A 27,874-nucleotide genomic window follows, 5' to 3' on the forward strand; every position below is an offset into this window, starting at 1 on the left:
TGTTCTTTATAATCTTTTAAGGTCTTCAAGGGGATAACTAAAAACTAAAATTTTGCTTAAAATGGATATTTCACTATATTGAACAGACACCTTGACAGAGAGTATGGGTATATACCCGTGGTCGTGGTGTAATATGAACGATATTCAGAAATCCATGAAAAATACACTGGCTTTCAACCAATCAAAATCCAGCTTACGGTACAAATATGTTGAGAACACTTTAAGAGTTCCTATGACAAAACAATCTACCTAAAGATATCAGCAAACTCCAAATTACTAGTAATTTAAATTACTGGATCAAGAAAATGGCAAGCACATATACCTTTAAGCAAAACATACTGAACACCTGAAAAATATTCATCAAACAGCTATTCTCTTTGGGACTATATTTTATAATTAATATAGACATTACCATACTTGAAAGCCTAATCATACAAAAAACACAGCATGAAATTTCTCTTATCAGTGTTACTGTATAATGCTCAGACAAAAAATAGATATCTGGTAGGTCAAAGCTACTTGTGAGGATGTTGAACTCAGGTAAATTATGACCTTTGATGCTAATAATCACATCTTCTGACACAATTAAGTTACTCAAGCATGTAAAACATATAATAAAATTCTTAAATGGGCATGCTTGATGCAAATGTTCCACTTTCAGTTACTTTTCATAGATGATATCAGGTGACCTTGACCTTTGACCATCACAAAAAAGGGAAATCATTATACCAATGGGAGACAATTGCTGTGTTTGATGGGTCTACATCTCTTAAAAGACCTGTGCATAAAAGTCCCAGATAATGTTAACCTTGGTTTGCTTTTCCTTTAGTTTTCAGTAGTTTTCTTGTAATTTCTGGTTTGGTTTTTAAAGTATATGTGTTTTTTCGATGGGTAATGGTATTGTCATGTCACGGTGAAAATATGTCATTTTGCAGCAAACTAAAAACAACATCTAAATACTTTAAAATTTTATTCTTTGTTCTTATCTGGAACATTTTTAAATAACATAACATTCTAAATCTATTTTAAATATGAACACATTTGGTAAATCATGTGTATCAAAGTACAAAACTCTATTTCAAAAAAAATAATTTACATTTTAATTTTTAAATCTTTTTATAAGTGTTATTTTCAGTAAGTATTTCAAGCAACTTTTTACATATTTAAGTTTTTAAATTCGACAAAAAATTTAGCATTTCACATGTTTTTCAATGGCTGCTGCATTGACCTTTTATTCTTTTAAATAAGCAAAATATGGCAGTAAATTATTCCAAGTTTAGGTATCCTTCACACATAACAAATCCCAACCTTGAAAATGTTTTTGAACGGTTTAAAGATCTAATTATTTGATGTTCAACGTGATGAAGTACTGAAAAACATGTGACTAAGATAGCATTTTCTTTGGTGTCATAGCATGTAGTTTCTGGTACACAAACGTAGCATCCCGGACATGTGAAAAAAAAAATTAAAGTGCCCTGAGCTAAAAAATGATTTTTTTGGTATTGCCTAACAACACAGGGAGGTTCACTTAAAGTCAGTTACTTGACTAATATAAACCTTCAGAACTGAAACATACACAATAAGTAAACGTACTATAAAACATAAACCATTAAAAAATCAAAAATGATCATACCATGTATTGGAATTATATTATAAAACTTATCAAAAATGAGTCAGGTAAAACTGTATAAAAACATCTATAACAATTAAAGAAGTTTGGTAAGAAATATGTGTTAATGAATTTTAACATTGTTGATATGTATCAGTATATTTTTCTTTGTTTTAAAAATTTCCTTGATCAAAAATCTATTCTAGTTCTTTTTCTTTAAAAATGTTTTTTTTTAAAATCAAAAACATTAATAATAGAAAACTTCAGTAAAATGATTTGATATAAATATCATATATTCAGACACACAACTGTTTAAAACTGTGCATACATGCAAGTTATAAGAAAAAATATCTACCATATAAAGGGATATTGCAGAAATAGCGGGAAGACCTCTTAATTAATTGTGATTCACAAGATCTGAATTAATATTCCATGGATGGTTGATTATAGAAGAGTCTTCCTTGTGGGATATCTCATAGGAGACTGACAAATTCATATTTCAACAAAAAGCTTGAAATATATGTTTGCCATTTTTCATAACAATCTTAGTGAAAAAACGAACTAAAATTGAGATTGTAAATTAATATTGACTAGTTAAACAAATGAAATACTTCATGCATGTCGTTCTTTTTTGTATATCCAAGACAGCCATATATATAGTATGTCAGGGAAAACAAAACTATAAGATGATTAAATCAAGAAAAAATTTGGGTCAAAACCTGAATTTGGCATTTATTTTAAAAAGTTCATGAAGAACATGTGTACTATGTTTTTAGTTTCAAGTTGACATGTCTACAACTTCATGGTACACTACCTGAAACCAAAACTTTAACCTGGATGCACAGAATGAAAAACATAATGCCGATCTACTGCCTTGCGCAAAACTAAAATATTGATAAATTTAATTTTTGTGTTTATTTTATAAAAATCTTCTACCAATTTTTTACGAGTACATTTGTGTACTTTGTGTCTTCTCTGATCAGTTAATCAAACAAATCCCAAAAATTTTCTTTTTATTGAAAACAGAATTCAGTGATAAATCATATTACTAGTTTATCAATATGATGGTACATGTATTAAAGGGTATCACGGTCACAATCTAATTTCACAATACATGTTTGACTACAGACTTACTGAACTGGTTATTATTCCAGTGTTTCTTCACAAACTATAATTGGTCCCCATTTATCTCTTCTTTTTTTTTTTGTGAAATAGAGAAAGCGCCTCGAGACTTATTAGCAAAATGTTTTATTTGGGTTTTAATTTCAATATTTCATGGATAGATTTTATCTAGGAAATGAAAAGCCCAATAAGAAATAAATCTAAAATGAAACATTTCTTTCTCAAACTGGGACCACAAAAATGTATCCCTACAAAATATTTTTTAGAGACAAAACTACAAAATTGGAAAGCAACAAAATGTTTTTTTTAAAATATTGTATATAGTTGATGTCATCAGTAAGGGACAGAGGTAGTAGAAAATTAAGAGGTAATAACACAAAATATTTATTGCTTTGTGAAAAATAAATAATTGTACAACAAATCTGTGCATGAGTTAATATATAGCACTAATGGTGCATAAAAAATGTACAAATAATATACAGTGAAAACAGAACACACTGCACAAATAATATACAGTGAAAACAGAACACACTGCACAAATAATATACAGTGAAAACAGAACACACTGCACAAAAAATGTACAAATATACAGTGAAAACATAACACACTGCACACAAAACATAACATGCAAATAGTAAGCTTGAACAATAATTACTGCACCTTCTGTAGATTTTTTTGTTCTAATAATCAGTTTTCAGTCACAAGCTTCTCTCATTAACTATACAGACTACACTAAACTTAGAGTATTTTTCAAACTGCACAAAACAAAATTGCTTAAATAAATAAAAAGTATTGTATTTCACATTCTCAGGTTTTCTTTGATCTTACATCCATTTCTGCTGCATACATTAGTCAGAACAATTGTTGTTCATGAAATTCTGCCTTTTCAATCCAGCATCTTCCTCCTCAATTATCTGATAGTCTGTCTTTGTCACTGGAACAGCACTCTCTGTTCACACACACTAAATCTGCTGTGTTATAAAGGGGAGATAACACATTATCTAGCAAAGGTCATCCAAGGGAGACAACTCATGAGCCAAATGTTATCAAGGGAGATAACATGATACGTCTGTTCAGATCAGCACACCTGTCTCTGAACAATCACTCATAGAACTGAAGTGTTGCAGTGTTCCTCCAGCAGATGTCACTTTCTGTTCTAGTAAACTTTTCCAAGTAAATTTCTGTTCCATGTTGGGAGCTCTGAATATTAACTTGGCATGTCTCATCTGATTGGTGGCAAAATCTCTCAACAGGAAATGTAAAACAAACTCTGTACCTGTCAAAAAAATAGAGATCAAATAATTAATATGCTAAATATATTTGGCAGACTAACAATCAAATATTATTTGTTATTACTTTTATTTATTAATATATCATATCATAAGTTATTTTTAAGAAGTCAAACTTTCATAATAAAATAGTTCATTCTAAAATTTACACATATAATACAATAATACGGAGACATGGTATGATTGCCAATAGGACAACTGTCCACCAGAGTACAAAGGACAAGAGAAACAACATATACAGCTATTTAATGTGCTTACCATGACTTCTCAGAGCCTCAATTCCATTCAAGTCTTTCAGATTAAGTGGTTCATGAATGACTTTCAGATGTCCATCACGGTCATGTTCAGTTTCCACCAACAAATCAGAGAACAACATCACATGTACCTGTAATTAAAAGAAAGTGTTTTTTTTTTTTACAATAGATTCATTTGCACAACAATGAAAGATTTGATTGAAATTTTATCTGTACACAATTAAAAACTCAATAAAAACTTCTCCAAACACTGTTAACTTATAAAAATTTATATATACTCTTGTATTGAAAGAACTATTCAATAGTCTTCCACTTTATTAATAAATCTTGGATTTAACTATAAATTTTGAGTTCCTCAGATTGAAATTTAAAATTTTGTGAATTACAGAAAGGGGAAATAACTCTTACCTTCATCCACTGGTTGCCTTCACATTTAAACAGTTCACCTGCATAAATCAAGTGTCTTTCTTCTTTACACAGCTGAAACACCTAGAAAAAAATGTTTGAATTTTATCAAAATGGTCCACCATAGCAAATTCCTTCTTAAAATCAAAAACTTTTGCCTTCAAAGATATATTTTTAAAACAATTTTTTTTTTAACATTTTCTAAAAAATGGAAATCAATTTATTGTTTCTATAATTTTTAATGTTTAACTATTAACCACATTTTTTCCCTTCAAATTAATCTTATATAATATTCCTTTAAGATCTTATTAATCCTGAGTGTATCATATCAAAACATTTCATTCGAGGAACAAACGACAGATGAGAATGAAAAAATTCAGTTCAAATTGCATTGATAAACACAAACCCCTAACAGAATCCACTCACATTTTTATACCACTTTCATTGTTCAAATGAGGAGGTCTTAATAGCTTGCTGTTCGATGTGAGTCAAGGCTCTGTGTTGAAGGCCGTACTTTGACCTATAATTGTTTACTTTTTACACATTGTGACTTGGATGGATAGTTTTCTCATTGGCACTCATACCACATCTTCTTATTTATATTTACAATAGGGGCTTATTGAAATACTCATTAAGTTATATAATATACTTACAGGAACATTTGGTGGGAAAACCAGTTTATCCTGGATCCTCATTACTTCAGAATCCATCGATCTCAAAGAACAGGAAACTGGAACTTTGGATGGATGTGAACTACTGCTGTCAGAACTGGATGACCTTGACTTGTGACCTTCGGAAGCTGATGACGAGGTTAATGACGACAGACTTAAAACACGATCAACACAGCTGTAGTTTGAGATTCCATTAACACACTCTTGTAAAACTAAAATAGAGAAGGAATAAAATATAGTATTGTGAAATTATCACTTCTTTTTGGATATTAAATTAATAAGCATTGGTGATTTTAAACTTGAAGCATTTAATACTACACATATATGAAATTTGTTTTTTTATGTCAGATCTTTGAACTACTGTATTAAATTCTTTCATAACTAGTCAAAGAATTTAACAGCATTTGGCACATGTCAATAACTGGACAACAGAAAAAGAGCTCTACATGTCTGTTTTGTGACCTTATCAATCATATATTTTTATATTCCAATGGCATTTTCCCCTCATCTCTTTTTATACATATACTTCACAAAAAATTTTAAGTTACAAAAAAATAGACCTTTTGATTGAAGTATGTTCTTCAAAAAAGATTTCACTGTTCACAAATGATGGCTCTGTTAAAACTATAGGATAACCTACCTTCTACAACATGTTTTAATCCCTGGAAGTCTCGACTCTGATTATCTGTATTAAGGAAGATTTCTTTAAGTGTCTGGTATAGTTCATTGACATGTTGTACAGGTCTGTAGATAAAGGCACTGATAGATGGCTGACTTGATTGCAGTTTTGGTTCCTAAAAGAAAACAATATACATGTAAGTATGACTTTGTTATTTAAAACTTCGAAAAAAGAATAAAACAGATACTGAAATTCTCAATTTCTGATTAGTTTAAACAGTATTTATTAATGAAAAATTATAACAATGAATTAGTACAATGTTACATGAAATTCAAATATGGGATTCAGAAACAAGTTTGAAAAAAACTTTTATAAATCTGTCTCACGAAAAATCTATTTAACATTTTTTTGCTTGAGTTGACTGCCAAAAATTTCTAATTAGGAGCTGCTTTGACAGTTGTTTGGATTGTGAAATTGAAACTAATTTTTGTTAATCTTCTGTTTCAATTGCATCAAAAATCAGATATGGCATGTTATTTTTAGTTTGTATACATCAGTAATTCTTAAAAACATGAGTATCACATGCTTGATATCATTACAAAGCTGCTAAGCTATTTTTCAAAATGCAATGATGGTGAGCCATTTTGTATTTCTGTTTTCAAATATAATATTCTAATTTTAACACATTTATTGACCTACCTTGACAAACTTGATAAATTCTGGATTTTTTTTAAGTTCGGCTAGTGAATGATTGGCTCCTGCTATTCCTCTAGCATACAAATCATAAGCTTGACAGATCATATTCACCTGAAATACAAAGCATTTCAATATATATCAATCCAATATATATAATACATAAGTCCATCATGGCTAATCAAGATTACTGTAATAAATGGTATTAATGCGATTGGAATTCAAAGATTATTACAAAAAATAATGTAGAAAGGCTTTATTTACTTTATACTAGAAACAGCTTTTTTGAAGAGTGCAATTATAAAAACATTTAATTTAACAAGTTTTAAGGAAATATAACTTACCTTTGATTGATAGATCATACAGAGATGTTGTACAAACTGGTGACCATTATCACTACTGGACACTGATGTACTGGTGTCTGTGTCTGATGAGTTCATGTTATCCTGCATCTGTTTTACATGATATTCTGATATTGTGACCAACTATAATAAAGAAGCCAAGTTATTATAAGTTAGGTACATAAAATGTTCCGAATTAAGATCAGTCTAAGGTCCAATTTTTTTTTTATTTCACTGAAAATCATAATTCAAAATTCCTTATAAGAAAACTTTTTGGGCCAGCTAACATTTCTTGGAAATTTTGGAAGGTGATTATTTTTCATGTGAAGTTAGTTATTATTGTAGTTCTTTAACATTTTTTAATGTTTAAAGAAGTTGTTATCATGATTTCTGCTTTAGATTTTATAAAATTTGTACTTTCCACAGGGAAGTTATCTCAAATATGACACATTCCCAGGACATTTTTTCCTTGTCAAAGATGTCAGCAAAAAAGAATGAAGGTAAATTTTTGATCTCCTTTTCATAAGCAGATGTTTTACTATTATGATAAAACTTACCTTTTCAACATTTTGGAAAAGTGCTGAGTGTTGTAACTGAGATAGAATACAGTGACGTAAAGGTCTTGAGTATCTTTGCATCCCAGCATGCATCAGGTCAATGAAATCCATTTCTACAGTGAGCAGACGATGAATGGCTTCCTGTCTTCTCTTTTCTGTTGATTGCACAGTCTGTAAATGTTTATAAATTTTGTTATGTCTACACAACTATTAACTTTTTTCTACACACATAACAATATAAGATTTTGGGTGTTATTTTTGTTTTAGATTCTTGCCTTTAAAAGTGTCCACCAAAAAAATGATACATGTTTATACTACAAAATATGACATCAAGGCTGAACTAAGATTCAACAGTTAAACTAAAACTTTTTATGGGAGTATCTGAAAATATTACAAGCAAACAACTAAATAAATAAATCATGTTTCATGGTTGCAGATTATTTTATATAAATTCCCTGAAAAATTGTCGATTAGAACTGTTCAAGAACTGTGTTTTTTATCCATAGGAATAAGGTCCTTACCTGATAGCCATTACAGAGAAGTGGAAGAGGTGTGCTGGTTATCAGGTTACTCGGTAATGAGTAAATCCCCTCGTCAACAGAGAATTCATTCTCTTTACAGTCGTTATCGGAGTAGTCTGCATCAGATCCATCATGGCAATCACGTGTGTTTCTCATGGCAACATAGTTTTTAGTCTGATAATCTGGTACCCTGTTAATAGGATAATCCAGTCCTCCTATGTTCTGATACTCTGTCACTCTAACATTCTGCTGATGAACTGGTACCCTAGGGAAGTCTGTAAGCTTTCTAGTATGCATGTTTTGGTAGGTATTACAGTCATTGTTTTGGTAATTCTGCATAGCTCTGTAGTTCTGGTAATTCTGTAATTCTCTCATGGGAAGATAATCATAGGCTGACATAGAAGGTTGTTTATTGACTTCAGTCTTATCTAATGTTTCGCTGGAAACCTGTTTTAACCTTTGAACTTCTACGATGAGATGTTGTCCTCCATTTCTGTTAAAAGAAAAACAAAATATTGACATTTAAATACCCAACAAATTGTCCATCAGTTAATGCTTAAGATTATAGCCTAACTTCCGTTGGGTTTAATATATCTTTACAGATGAAATATTTTCAAAAAGTCAAATTCTAAATTTATTATTTTTCCTTTCTTCAGTTTAATTCAGAAAGAAAAATCTTAGTTAGAGTAAACTTTCGAAGAAGGTCCAGGGGGAAATATTAAAATTTTAACCAACTCATTGAAATATCTGCATGAAGGTAATGTTCTATTCACTATACTTACTTGACAAGCTTTGCCACACTGCCAGCCTGTGACCTTGACACATTCTGCCCATTGACTTTGATGATACAATCCCCAGGATATAAACCAGCTGTCTCAGCAGGGGAAGCTCGGTCAACTCTTCCTACTTTTACAGGGGATTCCTCCACAACAGAAAATCCATAACCATGCTTCCCTCTCTCCAATGTAATCTAAAAATATAATTTGTAAAGCATTTAGTACACAATACATATAAATTAAAAACAACTAGTTTTAAAATTCAAAAAGCAATTCTACAACATTCATGGATACAGGTATTGTTACGAACTTAAAAAGCTGTAAAAATTTACATCAATGCCCTGTTAACTTCAAGGGCCTTAAAACCCCCCTTTCAATCGTTTGTAGCATAGTTTTTAAATTGTTATCATTCTGCTCAAATATTTCTACTGGTAAATTGTTTTTCTGTTTATTTTTCTTTCACACTTATAACACTTCCAGAGAAACTTGTAAGTAAAATACATTTACATATTAAATCATAGAATTTGTATTAATAAATGATTACAAATAATTCTTGTAACAACACCGATTCTATCAAATGTTAAAAGGGAGATAACTTTACTCACTGTAAGAGATTCCATTCCCCAAACATCTTGGTTAACTGGTGGGACTGGCTGATCTGTAAACCATTAAATATAATCTTAATACAATCATACATGTAATTGGAAAAAATTATAATTATTTTCTGAACCAATTCTAAGGAATTTCTGTTTTATTTCATGCAGCATTTTTGATTTTTTTTAAATATTTTTTTCTTAATCATGGTATGCATCATTTTTTTGCAAATGTACTTCAAATAACTTACTTTTCTTGAACATCAATCAATCATAATGTACAAAATAATGAAGTTTGGTGAATATTCAATACTGAATGTCACTTCACAAACATTATATTCATAAAATTGTTTTAATTCTTAAGATTTCTTTTAAAGTGTTGCCATTTCTAAGAAGCACTGCTGAGTATTATTTATTCAAACTCTCGATATCTTTCACTTAAACTTTCTCTGTGACTATATACAGTAAACAAACATGTAAAAGACTTACGTTTGACTTGCAGAGATCTCTGTTTACTTGATACTTGTAAATGTTTTTTTCTCCCAATCTCTTCTGTTAACAAGTAGTACCAACCAGTAATATCCTAGAATATACACAAAAAAAAATAATTTTACAAACTAATATCACAGTATTTTACAGAGATATCCTGGTAACAGTAGAGTTTAGTTTAAAATAGGTATGTGAAAAACTAAAGGTTCAAAATATATCTCGTAAGTTATAGGTACTGATCACATGTATTGTAATTTTCTTAGAGGTTCCCTCCTTTACTGACAGTCATAGACCATTTCTATTTATCATTGTTTAATAAAAAGCTAAATAATCAGATCATAATATCTTTAACCATGACAATGAATGTTTATAACATAGATCCAAATAAGAAAGGAAACAATAATTTCTCCAATGTTAAATTAGGCTAAATTATAAATTTGTAAATAATTCTATACATGTAGTTTGTCTCTGTCTGAAAGTTCCTACTCTTTTCTCATTCATGACATACAAAAATTAATGTGGCAAAAATATGAAATATTCAACTGGATGTCTGTTTGCCCAGGGGACACATATTCTAGTCTAACCTAATTAAATACAGTTTAAGGTAAAAAGGGGCGTATATAATTACAGCTTACCTTGTTTGGATTCAGCAAGTGTCTGACTCCAAATGACATGCACCCAAGAAATTCACACATGCTAAAAATCAAAAATAATTAACTTTTAAAAATAAAGTGTAACTATGCATAAATAAGTCAGAAAAACTTCAAAAGACAAATTTGCGCCCATTTACCTGATAAAATCTAAATGTGTCCATTCTGTAAAATAGATTTTAAATAAAGTTTCAATTTGATGATAGTTAAAGTCTTGTAAAGGTGTCAATTTTATTCACAAAATTTCAATTTTCGATCATTCTTAACTGTGTTAATAATACACTGCATTGTTACTTGTTCTCAATCGATAAAGATCAAAGATTCACACATGTGAGATCAAAGAGAAATTATCTTGCAAATTATCCTCAATGTACCTGATAAATATCTTTTAGCAGATCAATATCTATTGACATTTGCTACCAAATAGTGACAAATTATTGGTTGTGAAAGAAAAAAATGTTGATAGTTATTCAAGATAAAATTACCTTGTGGACTGATCCTTATTCCAAACAGAAATATATAATCTCTTGTGATAGTCTTCTTCTAAAAGCTCACTGAAAGGAGAAATAAAAAATTTCAAAGTTCAAGTCAATACTTACTTTTTTTTTAAATAAGTCATAGTATTTGTTTAAAATGTACCAAACGAAAGCTTCATATAGAACTCAAGCATTCTAATATTTTTTACATGAAAAAAACTCTCTAGGTTCAAAATTTTTTTAAAAAAATATCAATTTCAAAACCTTTTTTTCCATTTTGATATTTCTTATCTTTATATATATTCACTATATTCAATTTCAAATTTTGATGTTAAATAATAATCCATAATTTTTACAATGTCCATCTCAGTATTAACAGCAGCTGTTGTTGAAAATCAAATTTATAAATGCTGGCCAGACTTTTAGAAACAATGTAATAAAACTCTGAATCAAATGTCTAAAAATCACCAAGGGCTTTAATTTGTCTCTACATGTTTAGAATTATTGTAATAAGCTTAAAACATGGTTCAGCAGCAGGAGGCTATAGTCTTAATATGGAAGGACAAATCTTTGGTATTCAATGTTAAATGGATTTCAATATCTCCAAGTGGGAATCATACAGAGGGATTAAAAAGTGACTGACCATTTAATTCCTAACAGGTTCAAACATAAAAATGTTGGAAACAGATGTGGGAAAGAGTTAATTTCAGATGTTCTAGGGACAAAGTACATATTAATGGCGTATTAAAATCTTTGGACTTGAACAAATTTGAAAATAAAGAGATTTGGTATGATTTTTGATAAGACTAATATCATCTGTAGATTAATGGTTGAATAGCACACTAAAAACATATAAGGTCACTGTAATATATTTTCTTTTGAAAATCTATTTATATATATATTATTAAGACTTAAATGCATCATTTTTTTAAACAAATAAAATTGGTAATAAAAGTATGTTTTCTCTGGAGATCAAAATTTTCAGAATACAAAGCCAACTTTTTATGTAAACAAATTTCTAATATTTATCAAGTAGCAGACATACAGAGTCAACAAACAACACAAAAGCCACATTTCTCTCTCTATTCCTCCACTTAAGTAATTGTTATCAACACAAGACTACGTGATAATTTGTCATTCAATAGAACTCTACTATTACATGTATTTCTATAGAATTATGAAGCTACCATTGAGAAAGGTCTTTCATGTCCGTGGATTAAGATAATCTTGTGATCATGTAAACATCCAAGGTGTGAATCTTATAGGTAAAATCTACTTTGATGATCCAAAGTCAGATTAACTTATACTTTGTCATGTTTACATAACATTCAAATTATTAAAATAACTTAGAATACTTTATATTATACTTTTTCATTTGTTAATCTGCAAAGGAATAATATTATCTCTATTCCATATACTTTAATAATTATTAAAAATCTGTACAAACAATACCTTAAAAAACTGAAAAGTTTGGAAATCCATTATTCATTAATTCATAATCCTCAATAATTTTGTTCATATAAATTTAATTATCATTTTTTTGTTATCCCATTCTTTATCCTTAACTTTATTAAACTAATTAGAAATATGCAAATGACTTGGCTAGGCAAATTACAGTGACACTGATTCATCATTATAATGATTGTAAAATGACAACTATAACTTTCTGTTGTAACTTGTTTTAGCCTTTCCTAATGGCATAACTGCTTTGAGCATCTGACATTTTTAAAGTAATAACCAGGGGGAAAAACATAATATAAAACATGCAAATTTAAATTGTCTGTTAGTACTTACAAAGAGAATTTATCATCATATAACGGGTTGTTGGTTTCTCCTCTAACATCAGTTTTACACCTACATCTCTTACTGTCATCAGGAATCAGGGACATCTATGACACAAAATGTTTAAAATATAAACATTGCACATACAGTTCTAGCTAAATTATATTTTAAAACTAAACACAAACAATTCAACGTTTTTTTTTGTTTTTTTTGTTGTTTTTTTTTTAGATATTTAATAAAATGGTAAAAAAGAAAAATCAATGCATCATTGAAGCTTTTATCATTTCATTCTTTTGATCTCTATTTACAATGTCAGATGAAGCTGAAGTTAAATTTGACTTATCTCCCTTTGATTATAATTAACTTACTTTGACAAAAGAATCGCACAATGGTCTCTGTTTTGAGGACAAATGTCTTCCTTGTACAACTGAAAATATAATTTCAATGTTTTGTTAAGTACAAAAATAATCCTGATAATTATAATACACAATAAAGAAGCTTATCTAAATTTATCAAAATAAATTAAAAGTAAGTGCATAAACTTCTCTGTCTTTGAAGATGCTTCATATAAAGCTACATTAACAATCAAATCAGTTTTTGAAGTATATAATCCTTTTAATCTATTACATCATAGTTATTTTAGGACACTTTCTAGATCTATCAAAACAACTTTCGCTTAGACAGTTAGTATCCCAAGCTGAAGAAGACAGCAGGATATCTATCAAAACATACTAATTAATTAGTAAGCTTACCATGCACAGTTAGAAGTCCAAAATTCATATAGGCTGAAATCTTTAGCTGTCCTGAAAAAAGAAAAAAAACTGATTTACTTAAAATCAGATTATTTCATGTAAATCTATATTGATTTAAATTCAAAATGTGTATTTTTATACAAAATCCTTGTGCTCAATTCATTCTCTTCATTTTCTTGCACAGCTTCTTAATTGCAACATTCCACTTTTTTAAACCCATGTACAACCATTTCAAGTCTTTAACATTGTTTAAGATAGGACTAATGGCGACAGGGCACAGTTTAAAGATGATGGGCAAATTATTTCAATTACTTAACTTGTCTAAAATGAACAAAAATTATCAAGTTTATTGATAATAAGTTTAAATAATTGAAAGAATAATGTCTCTTTCTATGTTTGAAACTATTTTTTTACTGTCAAAAACCTTTTTTTAGTTTTTAAAAACTGATAGCTTCAACTGTTTGTTAAGCACTGAAAAACAAATCATTTCGTTTAGTAGAAAAATGCACTGTACAATAATTTATAAACATGGATTTTTAAAAGGTTACATTTCTACTAAAAAGTGACTTAATTAATCTTAAAAATATTAAACTTAAATATTTTACATTAACTGAAGACTAATATCATACCTTTAGTTAACATTCCTTTTTTCGAAACACTAATTTCACTATTTAGATAATTCACCATCATTGAAGAATTTCTTGTCATTTCATAAACTTGAGTTAAATATCCTTATTTCAATTGTAAACATATAGGTGCAATCCAAAAATCTTAAAATCACTTCCAACTAATACATCAAAATTCCATAATAAGATCATATGCTACTTGCAAGATGTTTGTTTACATTTTATCTAATTATCATATACTTCTGATTAATGAAGGATTTTGATTGGTCAATATTTTTAAACTTGTATATTTCACCTGTTGATCACCTAAGAAATTAACACAGGTGTAAACTTAGACACTTTCTTGAGTACCAATACATGACACTTTATGATTATATTTATGCCAAAGTTCAACAAATTATAATTTGTATGAGTGACATTTTCAATATGTGAAGACCTCCAAATCATAAAGTTTTATAATTTTGAGGGTCCTCAGTTTACAAATTTGTATGAATTTATCAAACAAGTGGCTTTGTTCAAGATTAAATTTAATCAGAAATCAGCAATATATAACTATTGCCCTTGTCAAGTATCAATTAGAGTGTTGAAGTCATACAGGTTAACAGTAATTTGTAACTTATAAAGTAATAAATTTTTCAAAGTATCAGAAATATCTACCTAATAATCATATTTACATATCTTTATAACTTTGAACAGTTGACCAGGTAATACTTCAAGAAAGCCTTTTAACTTCACTTTATAATCTATTACATTTACAACAATTTGTGATTAAAAATTATACAGTGTTAATAAATATTGATACATGTATAAAGATCATGCTTCATTGCAAAGTTATAGTATTGCTTAAAGAAATCTATTCAGAGACAATATGCTGCTTAATTTGTTTATGATAACGTACTCTGTATCCAATGTACATATATGATTTAAATGGTCAGTTACAGGTATTGACCAGTTTCCTTATGTTCTTAGTAATTATAAAATTGGTAAGGATTAATCAGTCGTAAAATTATCAAGTTTGTGAAAGAAAATTATTATTAATACAATGCAACAATTTGATAAAAAAAATTGTTACTTTTTTTTTAACAATAAAAAGCATATTCAGTACAGTGACTTCAAATTTAAATATAATTCAAACTTCACTATTTGGGAAAAGAGCACCTGTTCCTAAACAGAAGCAGACAATCCACCCTATTATTAGATTAAAGTGGCACACACCTGAACCGTTAAGTGTATAGGAATGTCCTGATGATGAAATTTGAAATTTTGAAAATTTGAAAACAGCTGCTAATGTTAGTAAACATAGTGGTATAGTCAGGGGTGAAAGGTTATTGAACTTAGAGAGCCTATAACACAAAGGACTGTTGCTAAATTATCTCATCACAGTCTTCTTTTTTTCATAAACATCATGATAACAAATAAAATGTATTTCCCCTTCAAGTAGCCCCATGATGACAGTTGCACCTGTCCTTTCTTTGTTAGGCAGGTAAATCTAGGGTTATAAAATGACATATAATAGATTTTATCTTCTACATATGCTGACTGCTGCTCACCTTTATTATATGTAATCTTATCAATCAATTATTTCTTTGAATTTGATTTTGAAATAATCCTCATGACACATCCTTTTATTTGCCCCCAAAAAATGATGACACAATATCATAACCAATTGTAAATAAAGCAGAATAAGAATATAAATTGCACATGGCACTATGAATAAATTGTTTTGTTTTCAAGCAAATCATCAAACCCTTTATAATGTCAGGTATAGCCATGTGACAGCAGGCAGATGTTAAAATCTGTAACAACACTGTGCTTCTCTTACACCAAATTTCTCTACATAATGAGGCTTTACATAAATAAGTCAAGATCCCTTAGGTAAATTAACCTGTGGCCCATTACCCACAAACAAAAACTTTTCACTCTCATATAGTGTTATGCTTTTTATTTGAAAAATTGAAAATTCAAATTTTAAAATCTACTTCAGGTGATAAAGAAATGAAGGCCTCATGTTGGTCACACGACATGCCAAGTTGTTAACCACAATTTAATATCACAACAATAAACCTTAGGTAATCTATTTAACTGTTCACAATGTCTTCTCATACCTGTTGATCTTTACCATTTCAATTTAAATATTTTCATTTAAATTCAATGGTGAGACATTTGAATTTATCAATATACTGATGGAAATGTAAATAAAATTAACAAAAGATGTTTAATATTTTACATTGTAGCTAGCTCTAGATATGGATCTAATTTAGATTATTCAGGGATGTGGGTATGTGATATTTGACTGTGTTTACATGAACAACTTCATTGTTAAAGAACTTCTATGAACCAATGTCTTCTCCAGAAATGTTTAGGAGATCCTTAAACTTTCAGATACACAACAATCTGGACACCTGACACATAATGATCAAGTGCAGATGACTTTGGTTGACCAGTGTCCAAACTAATGTCAAAAGTTATCTTTTATTTGAATTGAATAGATGACCAGTACTCATTCAATATATAAAATTACAGATTCAATTTAAGAATATCTAGTTTGCATTTTTATGACTTATTTAAGTTCTCATAAAAAAGATTTAAAAGTCAGATGAAATTTGACTAATTTTCAATGATGACCGACCATTAATGTAAAAATTCTCATGAAATTGTACTTGGTAATTGGTCTACTTTGAATGACCTATACATTTCACACTTGTCAATGTCAAAATAAGTTCATGTTTCAATGATGAAATATTCCAACTAATTTGTATTGGTAGTGTGGCTTGATAAAGCATTATATTTCAAAATTCTTTACAATCTTTGAGAATTTTATATGGGTTTAGGAGTTCATGAAAGTCACAAGGTGTAAATCATACAGTGTCAGTTAAATCTGATCAGATCAAATTTGTCATAAAAAAATCACAGAATGTAAAGATGTTGCCAACTGTTCAATGGTCAGTTTCCTTTAATTGTCCTAATTATCTCTGACCATCAGAAGACAAGGTTAAACTATGTCCTGGTCAAGTGTCCAGTAAGATCAAAAGGCACAGTAGGAAATTTGACAGTTTACAAATTTTATGGTCATTTTAAAAGTCCAAAGTTTTAATCTTTAGTTTAAATCATCTAGTCTTTGTATGAATGGATGGAGACAGATTCATAAATTTATGTATAACTCATCTCTTAAATCAAAAAAGTCAGAAACATTAAACAAAAATATAATTACTTTAAAGATTCTATCAACATAAGAAGCAAAATGCATGTAGTATAATAAAAAAATCAAGCCACAGTCATCATAAATTTTTGCTACTGTCTTAATTTGCGGAGTAAAAAATCAAATAAATTCTTATTCAAATTTGAATACTGATAATACATATTTTATTTTCAAGAAATCAAAGCTTGAATCACTGTTATCAAGTTCCAAACTACTTCACAATAGGAAGTGATCATTACTAATGCCTTTAATCCATATCAAGAGTTAATTTCCTTATAGCAAACAATCTGATGTAACTATCTCTCTCTTGAGAGGGGGATTTGTATCAACCATGGAATGGACTTTCAACTACTATCTAAATTATCAAATATTATCACAACCCACAGATAATTATGGAAACATGTTAACAATGTTAGCTGTAAACTACTGTTGAAAACTAGTGTCAATTAGTGGGGTCTGTAAAGATCGACTCTGCCTTACACCTGTTTGTGGCGTAAATATAAGACATACTGAATTTAGCGAAACTTTGGGGGAACAAAGTGTCAGAATATGTCCCCTTTGTCCGCCCCTGTGACCACTTGATGTTGAGCAACCAAGGACCAATCAGTTCCTTTGAATTGAATCTAATTGAAAGCATAACAATACCATTTTAAACCTATCAAAGACATCCCTTAAGATTGCTGTGTAGGCATTTTAAAAACATACCATGAAAAAGTTTGTAGCTGGATAGCATCATTACAAAGTTCAAATGATAATATTTATACCAAAAGTTGTTAGTTTGGACATTTTTGATGACCAGTGTGGACAACTGCAGCTGTTTTCTGTCACTATACAATTTATTTATTCTAACTGTCCAGATGAGGAATTTGTCATGCATAATTAAGATCTGCCATGAAATTTACAGACTGTTATAAATGATTTATATTTTGTGCAACATTTTGCATTAAACTAAGAAAGGAAAATAAATATCTGAAGCATTATGCATGTTAAATTTTTATTGAAATATCCAATTATTACCAAATAACCAAATGTTTTGCAGGTCAATAATTATATTTTTATTTCAGCCCCCCACCCCCCTTTCCTCACACATACACACGTTTTCCCCAAATCATAGTTGGTGTTGTATTGATCTACAAATGTCACATTTATTAGATGAAATTATACTTTACAATTTGTACACATTTAAGTACAGAAAATTTCCTATAATGGCCATAAAAAATGTCAAAGAGTGACCACTGGCCACATGAAAACAGCATGACAATTACCAACTACACAAAACAAGATCATAATGGGCTTAAAATGACCCTGTGTTCAAATTAACACAGTAGGTGTCTAAACAGACAGAAAATAAAAAATCCAGGAAATACCCACTAACAAGTAAAGAAATGAGCCAGTTCTAAATCTATTACACACAGGAAGTGGACATTGATAAGAATTGTATAATGTCTAAAAATTGTGTAATGACAGATATATTTAAATTGACCACTCTATCATTACACCAGATTGTAAACTTATCATCAGACAATAAAATCAAATCTTTATAACCGTAATTACTATTTAAATACAAAATTTTATAGCCTACCTTCTTACTGATGAATATATTGGAATTCATAAATTGAAAATTTTGTGTGCAGTACATTTTAAATTACATTATTCTATGAAATGTTCTATGTTAAGTGTTCAGCTTCTCATTTCAATATACCTCATGAATGCAAAAGTGTTTTAGTTCTATTAATTGTGGTTTAGTTTGAAAATATTTCCTTGTAACATTATTTTGTATTCAGTGTATTATGATATACATCTTGTATAATACATGCATGTTATTTCTTATGCTAAATACAAAAAAAAAATCTTATTTTTCAGAATTAGAATTTGAAGACAGGGGACATTTAATTATGTGATTTTCCTCCATCTTGATAATCGTATACCTTGATTCTGCAACACTTTCAGAGGTTTTGTCTTCGACTTGGGAACCAGTCTCTGATTGTTGTTGGGAACCAGAACACTGAATGGTCTACCCTGGTTACTGTGTTGGGAACTACAGCTGCCAGGATGGGAATCCTCAGTACCAGATGATGTTCTGCTAGGACAGGAATGATTGGCCTTTGGTGTTGAACTTGACTGTGGATATGAACTGTCTGGTTGTAGGCTACACACATCATCTTCCAATCTCATCTGTTTTATGGGACTGGCAATCTCTTCATAAACATGCTCCATTATGGATTGATAATATGGACTATAAGGGGTGGTTACTGCATAATCTGAAAAAAAAATCAAAACAAATTAGTTAAACTTCTTTAAATTGCTGTGATATGAAAATGCAAAATTTGATAAAATAAAGAAGATTAGATTTCATCCAAATTTTCAGTAAATGATTCCATAATGGTGAAAACATCAAATTGGTCATTCTAATAATTTCCATCAAGTTACAAAGTAGGTTTAAATAACAGCCAAATCAACACAATTTTAAATTACAAATTTTCAATCCATAAAATACCAACTTCTCATTTTGATAGTTTTCTGTAAGACTGAACATGGAAAGATTTATATATCTGGTTGTGCAAGTTGTTACATATGCTGTCACAAGTATTATGACAAGATCCTACCAAACTTTCTACTTTTGTATGAAATCTTTCCATCTTAAGATAACTGTCCAACCATTGTGTACTTAGGCTGACCACTTAAACAATAACACATGTCAACATGTGCTGATTTGATCTGGGTAGATGTACAATGCTTCTTCCAAACTGCATGTGCCCTTGGGGTCTTAGCATGAACAATTACATGCATATCTGTGTATGAACAATTGAATGACACAAAATCCCAAATTATGTGACATTTTACAACTAAGACTTCATTAGTGAAACATCAATATAAATAATTTTTTGTGTATTGGTACATTTTTTTACATGAACATTGTATGATACAGGTATTTGGTCTACCAACCATTCCTAGACCAGAAACATTCATTTTCATCTTAAAAAATTCTATTTCTTTATGTCTTATAAATTGCACCCATCAAAGTTGAAAATTGAATCTGCATTAATTTGAGAGAAATTACTTGGCTTCAGAATTCCTTTTGAAGCCTGTGCATTTGGTGTGTTATACATGACTGAGAAAATCAGAAAGCAGACTTTTTTCCACAGCTTTTTGTTTTGGTGAGCATAATATTGTGTTTGATTGAAAATCTTGACATGGTACAACCAAGGATATACATGCATAGTAACTGCTTTACGAAAATACTTGGTACACAAATTTAATATCAGGTATGGATCCACGATTTTGAAAAAGGGGGACCCTGGTAAGCTACAATAGGAGTGATACTTATAAAAAATTAATGTATTTATCAAATATGAAGCTCCATAAGGGGCACCGGGCCTCCTGCCCCCTCTAAAATCCAAGTCTAAATGTTAACCTGTTGCTGTCTTGATTTGGGGTAATGTTAGTTTGGTTATTGTCATACAACCAACATCTCATTTTATTTATAGAGTAAATTATTCTATTTATAGTAATTCATTTATATTTAAATGCACTTTCTTCAACATAATATTATATATTAGTTTACCAATGTGTGTCGTAAAACCACAATAATATCATATCAGTACCATATCATTTTCTTGAACCTAAGGCTATATCTCCTCATTAAGTTATTATCTAATTTGTGCATGATGATAAGAAATGACACTCATCTTTAACTTTATAATAGCTCTTTATCTTAATTGAATGTCAGGTATGTTCTTCACAATACAACTTCAGATATTATCAGGAACATGGATTTAGGGGACTAATTTACTACTCCTATTTAATTAACCTGAAGAGGTTCTGGGTCACCGAAATTTTTAAATATTTTATCTCATGTCAAAATGTTCAAAACTCTGAAAATGACATTAAAAAATTCTTCATTCATTTATATCTAACAAAATGGGGAGGTGTAAATTACAAGTATTGTCTGTATGACTTATATATTTGCAGGAAAAAATTCTAAAAAAACAAGTCTTTTTAAATTCACATTTATTTTCTTGATTTATTTTAATTATGATATTTATATACAAATTCTGACTATAAATTTCATAAGTCATCCATTAGGTCTCTATAATTTTTTTTTTTAAATTAAACTCCATTTGGTGAACCAACGCCTGTGTGAATCATATTTTTTTAAGTGTTAAATTCTTGATATAAGCATAGAAGTAATATTGAAATTTTAAATATTACTTCCATGATATAAGTATAAATAGTCCAACAACAGGGACAAAACTAAAAGGGAGCCCAGTCGCCCATGGCTCCTAGATTTTGAGCTGGGCCCCTAAACTTTCAGGTAAATTTCAGTTGAACATATAGAAACTAATTATGAAATATCTGGTCTGGGCTCCCAGCTTGAAATTCCCAAGTTTAGTCCCTGCAACAACCTTCACTTACAGGGTATCCTGATCTGAATCCATAGGAGCAATTAATAAAACATTTGTTACTGTGGATAAGTAAAGTCTGGATCTAATCCCAAGGAGGAATAATGTTCCGTGGGAATCAGATCCATATTTTACCTACCCACGGTACAAACTTTTCATTAACTGCTCCTTGAGATTCGGATCCCTCTGTAACTCGAATAATTCTGCGCCCTCTAGCGGCCTATAGCCCATCGAGAATGTTAATGTAGCAATCGGAGGAATATAACGACTGACATTATTCGGGTTAATCCTTCTGCTGATTTGGAATTGGGATGCCCGGTGTGATAAAATCCTAACAAATACAACATACAGATGCTTGAATGTCTGTTTCATTGTAATATGTGAATTTACATATTTGAATTTCAAAAGATCAATAAAAATGATCAACAACTAAAAGTTTTGAAAATTGATTTTATATCAGTTTATGAGTAAACAAGATTGTGTCCATAGTACATGGAATGCCCCAATCGCACTATCATTTTCTATGTTCAGTGGACCGTAATTGGGGTCAAAACTCTAATTTGGCATTAAAATTAGAAAGATCATATCATAGGGAACATGTGTACTAAGTTTCAAGTTGATTGGACTTCAACTTCATAAAAACTACCGTGACCAAAAACTTTAACCTGAAGCGGGACAGACGTAAGGACGAACAGACAGATGCACAGACCGAAAAAACATAATGCCCCTAGGTGGGGCATATAAACATATATTCATAAATGATTTTTGAAATAAAGATATTATCAACAGATCTTTTTTCTATGAAATAATCCTAGCGGCATCAAATGAGGGACATGAACTGATCCCTCTGATATTTAAAATAGTAATGTAAAAAAGAAGAACTCAGACAAATTTTAAATCAACCAGAAGCTCTCGTGATGGAAATTGAACAGGTAAGCTCATAATTTTGAAATCTGAAAAATTAAGTCAGTGTTTTGATTGGGTAGCACTGCGGTAAGTCCTAATGTACAGCGTTGAAATATGATAGCGCTTAAACAGCATGGGGAGAACACTGTCAATAACATATAACCTACCCATATTTCAAACACTTATTTTTTGTTTGGCCTACATGCAGTCATCAAAGGAATGGAAAACTTGAGATAAATGCTAACATCACCCCACTACAAGTTCAAGACATTCTCTTGAGCAACAGTTTGTGAGCAGAATTCTTTGATAGATGTCCAGCACGCAACATTTCTTACATTTTGTGCATTGAAGAACAAGCCACGTTCATCTTAATCACAATATTATATCCAGAATTAAGAGCAATGTCCTTATAGTGTACCTCCACAACACATGTTACACTTCAGAATAAAGACCTGTTTTTTTCCCATAGCCATCAGTTTATAATTATCATGACAAAATGTTATAAATGTTTGCCTAGTTTTATTCAAGAGTACACAACCTGAATGACACCGTTTGATACAGAAATCATATCCTAGAGGAACGCTTTAAATTGAACAGTCTGGCTACTCTTAATCCCTCTAAAACATCCAATACAACAATACTTAAAGTCACTTAATATCAATCTACAAGTGGCTTTGTGGTCAAATGTCCACTGAGGGTTAAACTGAGGTTATGTTTTCAGTTAAAACATAACTAAAATGCCTGCTATCATGGTTGACATGGTCTTTTGAATCTGCACTCTATGTTAAGTATCCTTATTGCTTGTTAACAGTGAATTAGCCTTTCATGAGAGTTTAAATCTACCATGGAATATATAAATAGTAACTGCCAATGATAATCATTGAATGATTACTTAGTGCAGAAATACAACTTTAAATAATTCAATCAAGTTTGGAAGTGTCAGGTCTTTTTTTTTAGGATAAAATTTGAAATTCTCAAATCATATTATATTTATTATAGAAAACAAAGACATTCTCCCTTAATTCAAAGTAATATGAAAGGGCATTTGTGGTAAGAAAATTCCCTCTTTTATTTGATGCGGATTCATAGTCAATGGTAATCTATCAAGCATAGTGGTATTGAACTTTTTACAATAACCCCATTAATGCAAGTCATGTACTACACTTAATCTATAAAATGCACACTACATTGTTAGACATTTAAGGAGATGTGATATGATTGCCAATGAGAAAACAATCCCCAAAAGACAAAAGGACTTGATGTGAACGACTACAAGCCATAGTTATAAAGACTTTAGTGCCAATGAGACAACTCTCCATCCAAGTCACAATTTGTAAAATTAAACCATTATAGGTCAAAGTAGTAACAGCCTTCAACACAGAGCCTTGGCTCACACCGAACAGCAAGCTATAAAGGGCCCCATGACTAGATGTGTCAATACATGTAATATGAATTGTCTTACTTGCAGCCTTTAATATTGTTAATGAGAATGTAATGTAAATAGATCTGTAAATCATCATTATACACATTTAAAGTTATGGACTAACAATTAGCTCCAAATTAAATAACATCACAATAAGGTCAAACAAGTACAATTTTCATTAAACTTTATAAGTCAAAAGGCCATAACAAGGGTCCATAAACAGTCATTATTAGCCAGACATAACCTAAATTGAAAGGTCCAAAACTTATAATTATGTGAAAATTAAATCATCCAGAACAAACCAAAACCAATCCACAAGTCAACTATCAAATTTCAGATCCAGATTAATCTGCAGACAATAAAACCAAAAAGTCCAGACATGTTAATTTTTCATGAAAAGTCCCAAGACCCCAAGGTCATAATTCACCTAAACCCTAAAAACATAAAACCCAATCTGTAAGTTATCATTATCCACTATTGGAATTTGATTGATTGATTGTTGGTGTTTAACACCACTGCTGCACTATTGGCTATCCTGTGGGGGCTAGTTTTTATTTGTGGAGGAAGCAGGAGTGCTCAAGTAGAACCACTAACCTTCTACAGGAAAAGTGACAATCCGAGTCAATTAAGATCGGACTCGAATGCACCTGCCAAATCTAGAGTTCAACTTACAACCTAAGTGTTGACAGACTCGTAATTGCTGATCATTAAGTTATGAACTACTTAAACCACTCTGCCATTGAGGCCGAGCCCGCTTTAATGGAATATGAAAGAACAGGATAACACAATATTCCTGACCATGGACTTGAAAGTATCCTCATAGAAATCTGCATTTTCCTTATTACCTATTTAAAAGGTCCACCAAACTTTCTCATGGGAATACATTGTTGTACTCAACTAAATATGATTATGCCTAATAATGATTTTTTTAGCAATTTTGACAGCACAAGACTGTCAATTTAAAGGTCACATGACCATCTGACTGACATACCTTCTTCTAGATAAAATTAACATGTTCAAAATTACTGTTATTTTATTCTAATTTCTGTATTTTCTCTACATTTACAATAATTTTATTACCTCTAAATATAAGTGATTTATCATTAATTTGCCACATTTGACCCCAAATTTTAACAAAGATGTGAGAATTCAGCCCAAGTTAATTAACCATACAATAATCAATCTAAAGTGTAACAGGTTAATATAAAGGAAATAAGTTCCTTCATTATGTTATAATGTCTGTACAGGACAGACAATGACAATCAATACAGGTTAATTTGAATAGAGAAAAGGGCTTCCCTTGTCTGTTGTAGTGCCTATTCTAACAGGCCATTGTGAATAGAATAAATGATACTTCAATTCAAATAGATGTCTTGATTGAGTGGGTCACTAAGTAAATAAGAAATTCAATTATGTGGTAGAAAAGGTTTAAATTTCAAAAGAAACAGGATAAAGTCAAACCATGTTTAATGTTTCATCCTTCAATTAGTATCAATAGGAACAGGACAAAATAAACCTGATACATCAAAAATGTCTGTACACAATGTAAGCAAAACTGAGACACCAAAAAAGGTCTGTAAGAACATGAAAGTAATATTTAAATATTACTTCCATGGTAAGAAGAAGCAATGTGAATATGTACAAATCTATACATCATATATATGAGCATTTTCAGCAGGTTTTACAGTCCAGCTTTCTCACTAAAGAATTTTAAAGGTGAGTTAAACAGTGAGAGGATATTTTATTGCTACATGTAAATAAATTATTATCTCATGCCCCATGATTAAATAGAGTAAGGAAATGACATCAATTTTTTATTTAATTTTTAAACTGTAAAATGATGTAATATGTGCTCAGTTGATACAACATTTTACAATCTTGATGCATCTTTGGACTCACCTGTTTTGAAAATAATGAGTCCAGACAGATTTTCATGAGTCCAGGACTCATGGACTCGCTTAGTGAGAACTCTGTCAGTTGTAGTGATGCTATTTAACAGTTTTACTATACAGTAATAACATCAAAACCAGACCATGTGTACATTTTGTGCATCCAAACAACATTTATGGACTGATATTTTGTGACTTATGCTAATTTCAGCACTATAGGCTATAGCGTGGCATGCACAGCCAGTTTTTATTGGTGGAGGAAGCTGGGGTGCCTGGAGAGAACCATTAACCTTCAGCAGGATAACTGGTAATCATAGTCAATTAAAAGATCAAAGCAGAACTCATTTCCCATGTGCAGGGTTTAAACTCACAATCTCATGAGTGTTGACAGGCTAGTAAGTGATTGCTGTAGATGAACTTCTTAGACCACTCAGCCACCTAGGTGCCTTACATTTATGGAATAATAACAAGAAATGATGTACATTTATACAAGACACTGATCATGTCCCGACTTTTAAGAACTTTGTGTAAAAATAACACTTGGTATTGAACAAGAGCTTGAGATTTAAAGAATTGGCCCTGGCAAAACCAAACATTTTATTCCTATTATTCATTATTGAAGACCTTGACAAAAAGATCAATATATAACATTAAGTATAGATTAATTTTCAAACTTTTGCTATGAAATTAAGACATTTGGGCTGCGTGACACAAATTTGTACAATCATGATGCATCTCTGGACTCACAAATCAGAAAATGAAGTGTCCATACGCAATAGGACTCATTTTATTGCAAACCCTTTCTTGTAACTTTCATGTATCTGATATACAATGTAAAGATACAAGGACGTATAACTTACATACGTCCTTGATAGATATAAAGAAAATAGTACATGTATGTCATAACGTCAATTTACATTCAAATATGTATTTATTTTTGATAATTTTGACCACAGTCAATAAAAAGTGTAATCCAAAGTGTACAACATAACAGTTGAAGATCTAAACAATACATTTTAATAGAAATTGTTTTTGAAGAAACAAAATCGTGGCCATGGTCAAACATTTTTATAACAATATATATTGTGCAAATAATAAACATGTTAAACAGGAATACATGTCTGACAAGAAACTGACCCTTTGGACATTTTTGACGTCAGGAAAGTGTTGATAGAGGGGTGTAACAAACAGAATATTAGAGTGGACATTACCCCTAGGGTTAGATACACTATAATTTACAAGTCACACAAATTCTGACATCATAAAAGTGTTAAAACCTTGACAATACATTGTAAATACCTGCACTTTGAAAATATCTTTTTGAATCTGAATATAACCGGAAATTGATAATTTGAGAATATTGATCTGATACAGATACGGAATCACACAGACAAGAGGTCTGATAGGTATTTCTATTAAATTAAAAAAAAGATATACAAGTTTTGACGTCCGCTAATATTTATTTTTATTTCTTCATTTGAATCATGTTTTATTTACTTTACCACAATCTAAATTTCTATGAACATTTCCATAATTTTCCTGTAAATCAAGTCTTTTTATACGACACAAAACCAATTCCCCCTTCCGTACCTCACGTGGTTGACTGCTGTGAAGAACATCTGCTACTCGATGACAAACTGACCAAATAAAATTTTCAAATCAGCTTTTTATTTTGCATTTGCAAATGAATAAAATAAAAGTTACTTACCTAGCAAAGTCAGTATATTCTAAAAACTTTTGTTAAAACAAATAAAACACTGTAAGTCCGCGAATTATCGATAAAAATTGTAGTGTTTATAATGTCCATTTACACATTGTTGTCATAATCG

The 27,874-nt window shown here is 30.3% G+C and overlaps 1 protein-coding gene across 1 annotated transcript; it reads right to left on the bottom strand.

Moving 5' to 3' along the window:
* Positions 1-957: 957 nt before the first annotated feature.
* Positions 958-27,874, bottom strand: LOC127729309 (uncharacterized). The gene is made up of 19 exons (XM_052237047.1): positions 27,754-27,874; positions 19,353-19,685; positions 13,600-13,650; positions 13,216-13,274; positions 12,860-12,954; positions 11,075-11,143; positions 10,575-10,635; positions 9,940-10,033; positions 9,463-9,515; positions 8,864-9,051; positions 8,082-8,574; positions 7,561-7,731; positions 7,007-7,147; positions 6,669-6,776; positions 5,991-6,144; positions 5,333-5,562; positions 4,683-4,763; positions 4,279-4,405; positions 958-4,007 (listed from the first exon to the last, which is right to left on the bottom strand). The coding sequence occupies exons 2-19, from the start codon at positions 19,639-19,641 to the stop codon at positions 3,805-3,807; spliced, it is 2,667 nt and encodes an 888-aa protein (XP_052093007.1). The 5' UTR covers positions 19,642-19,685; positions 27,754-27,874; the 3' UTR covers positions 958-3,804.

The sequence above is a fragment of the Mytilus californianus genome, unplaced genomic scaffold, assembly GCF_021869535.1.
Source record: "Mytilus californianus isolate M0D057914Y unplaced genomic scaffold, xbMytCali1.0.p SCAF_2, whole genome shotgun sequence".
Classification (NCBI taxonomy): domain Eukaryota; kingdom Metazoa; phylum Mollusca; class Bivalvia; order Mytilida; family Mytilidae; genus Mytilus; species Mytilus californianus.

What these genes read in the sequence shown, in the direction of transcription:
- LOC127729309 (XM_052237047.1), bottom strand. Translation starts at nt 19,641, where the DNA reads ATGGAGCATGTTTATGAAGAGATTGCCAGTCCCATAAAACAGATGAGA. An exon ending in ATTAAAACATGTTGTAGAAG is followed by an intron (nt 5,563 to 5,990) that starts GTAGGTTATCCT and finishes TCTCTATTTTAG; the next exon opens with TTTTACAAGAGTGTGTTAAT. An exon ending in AAGGCAACCAGTGGATGAAG is followed by an intron (nt 4,406 to 4,682) that starts GTAAGAGTTATT and finishes TTTTAATTACAG; the next exon opens with GTACATGTGATGTTGTTCTC.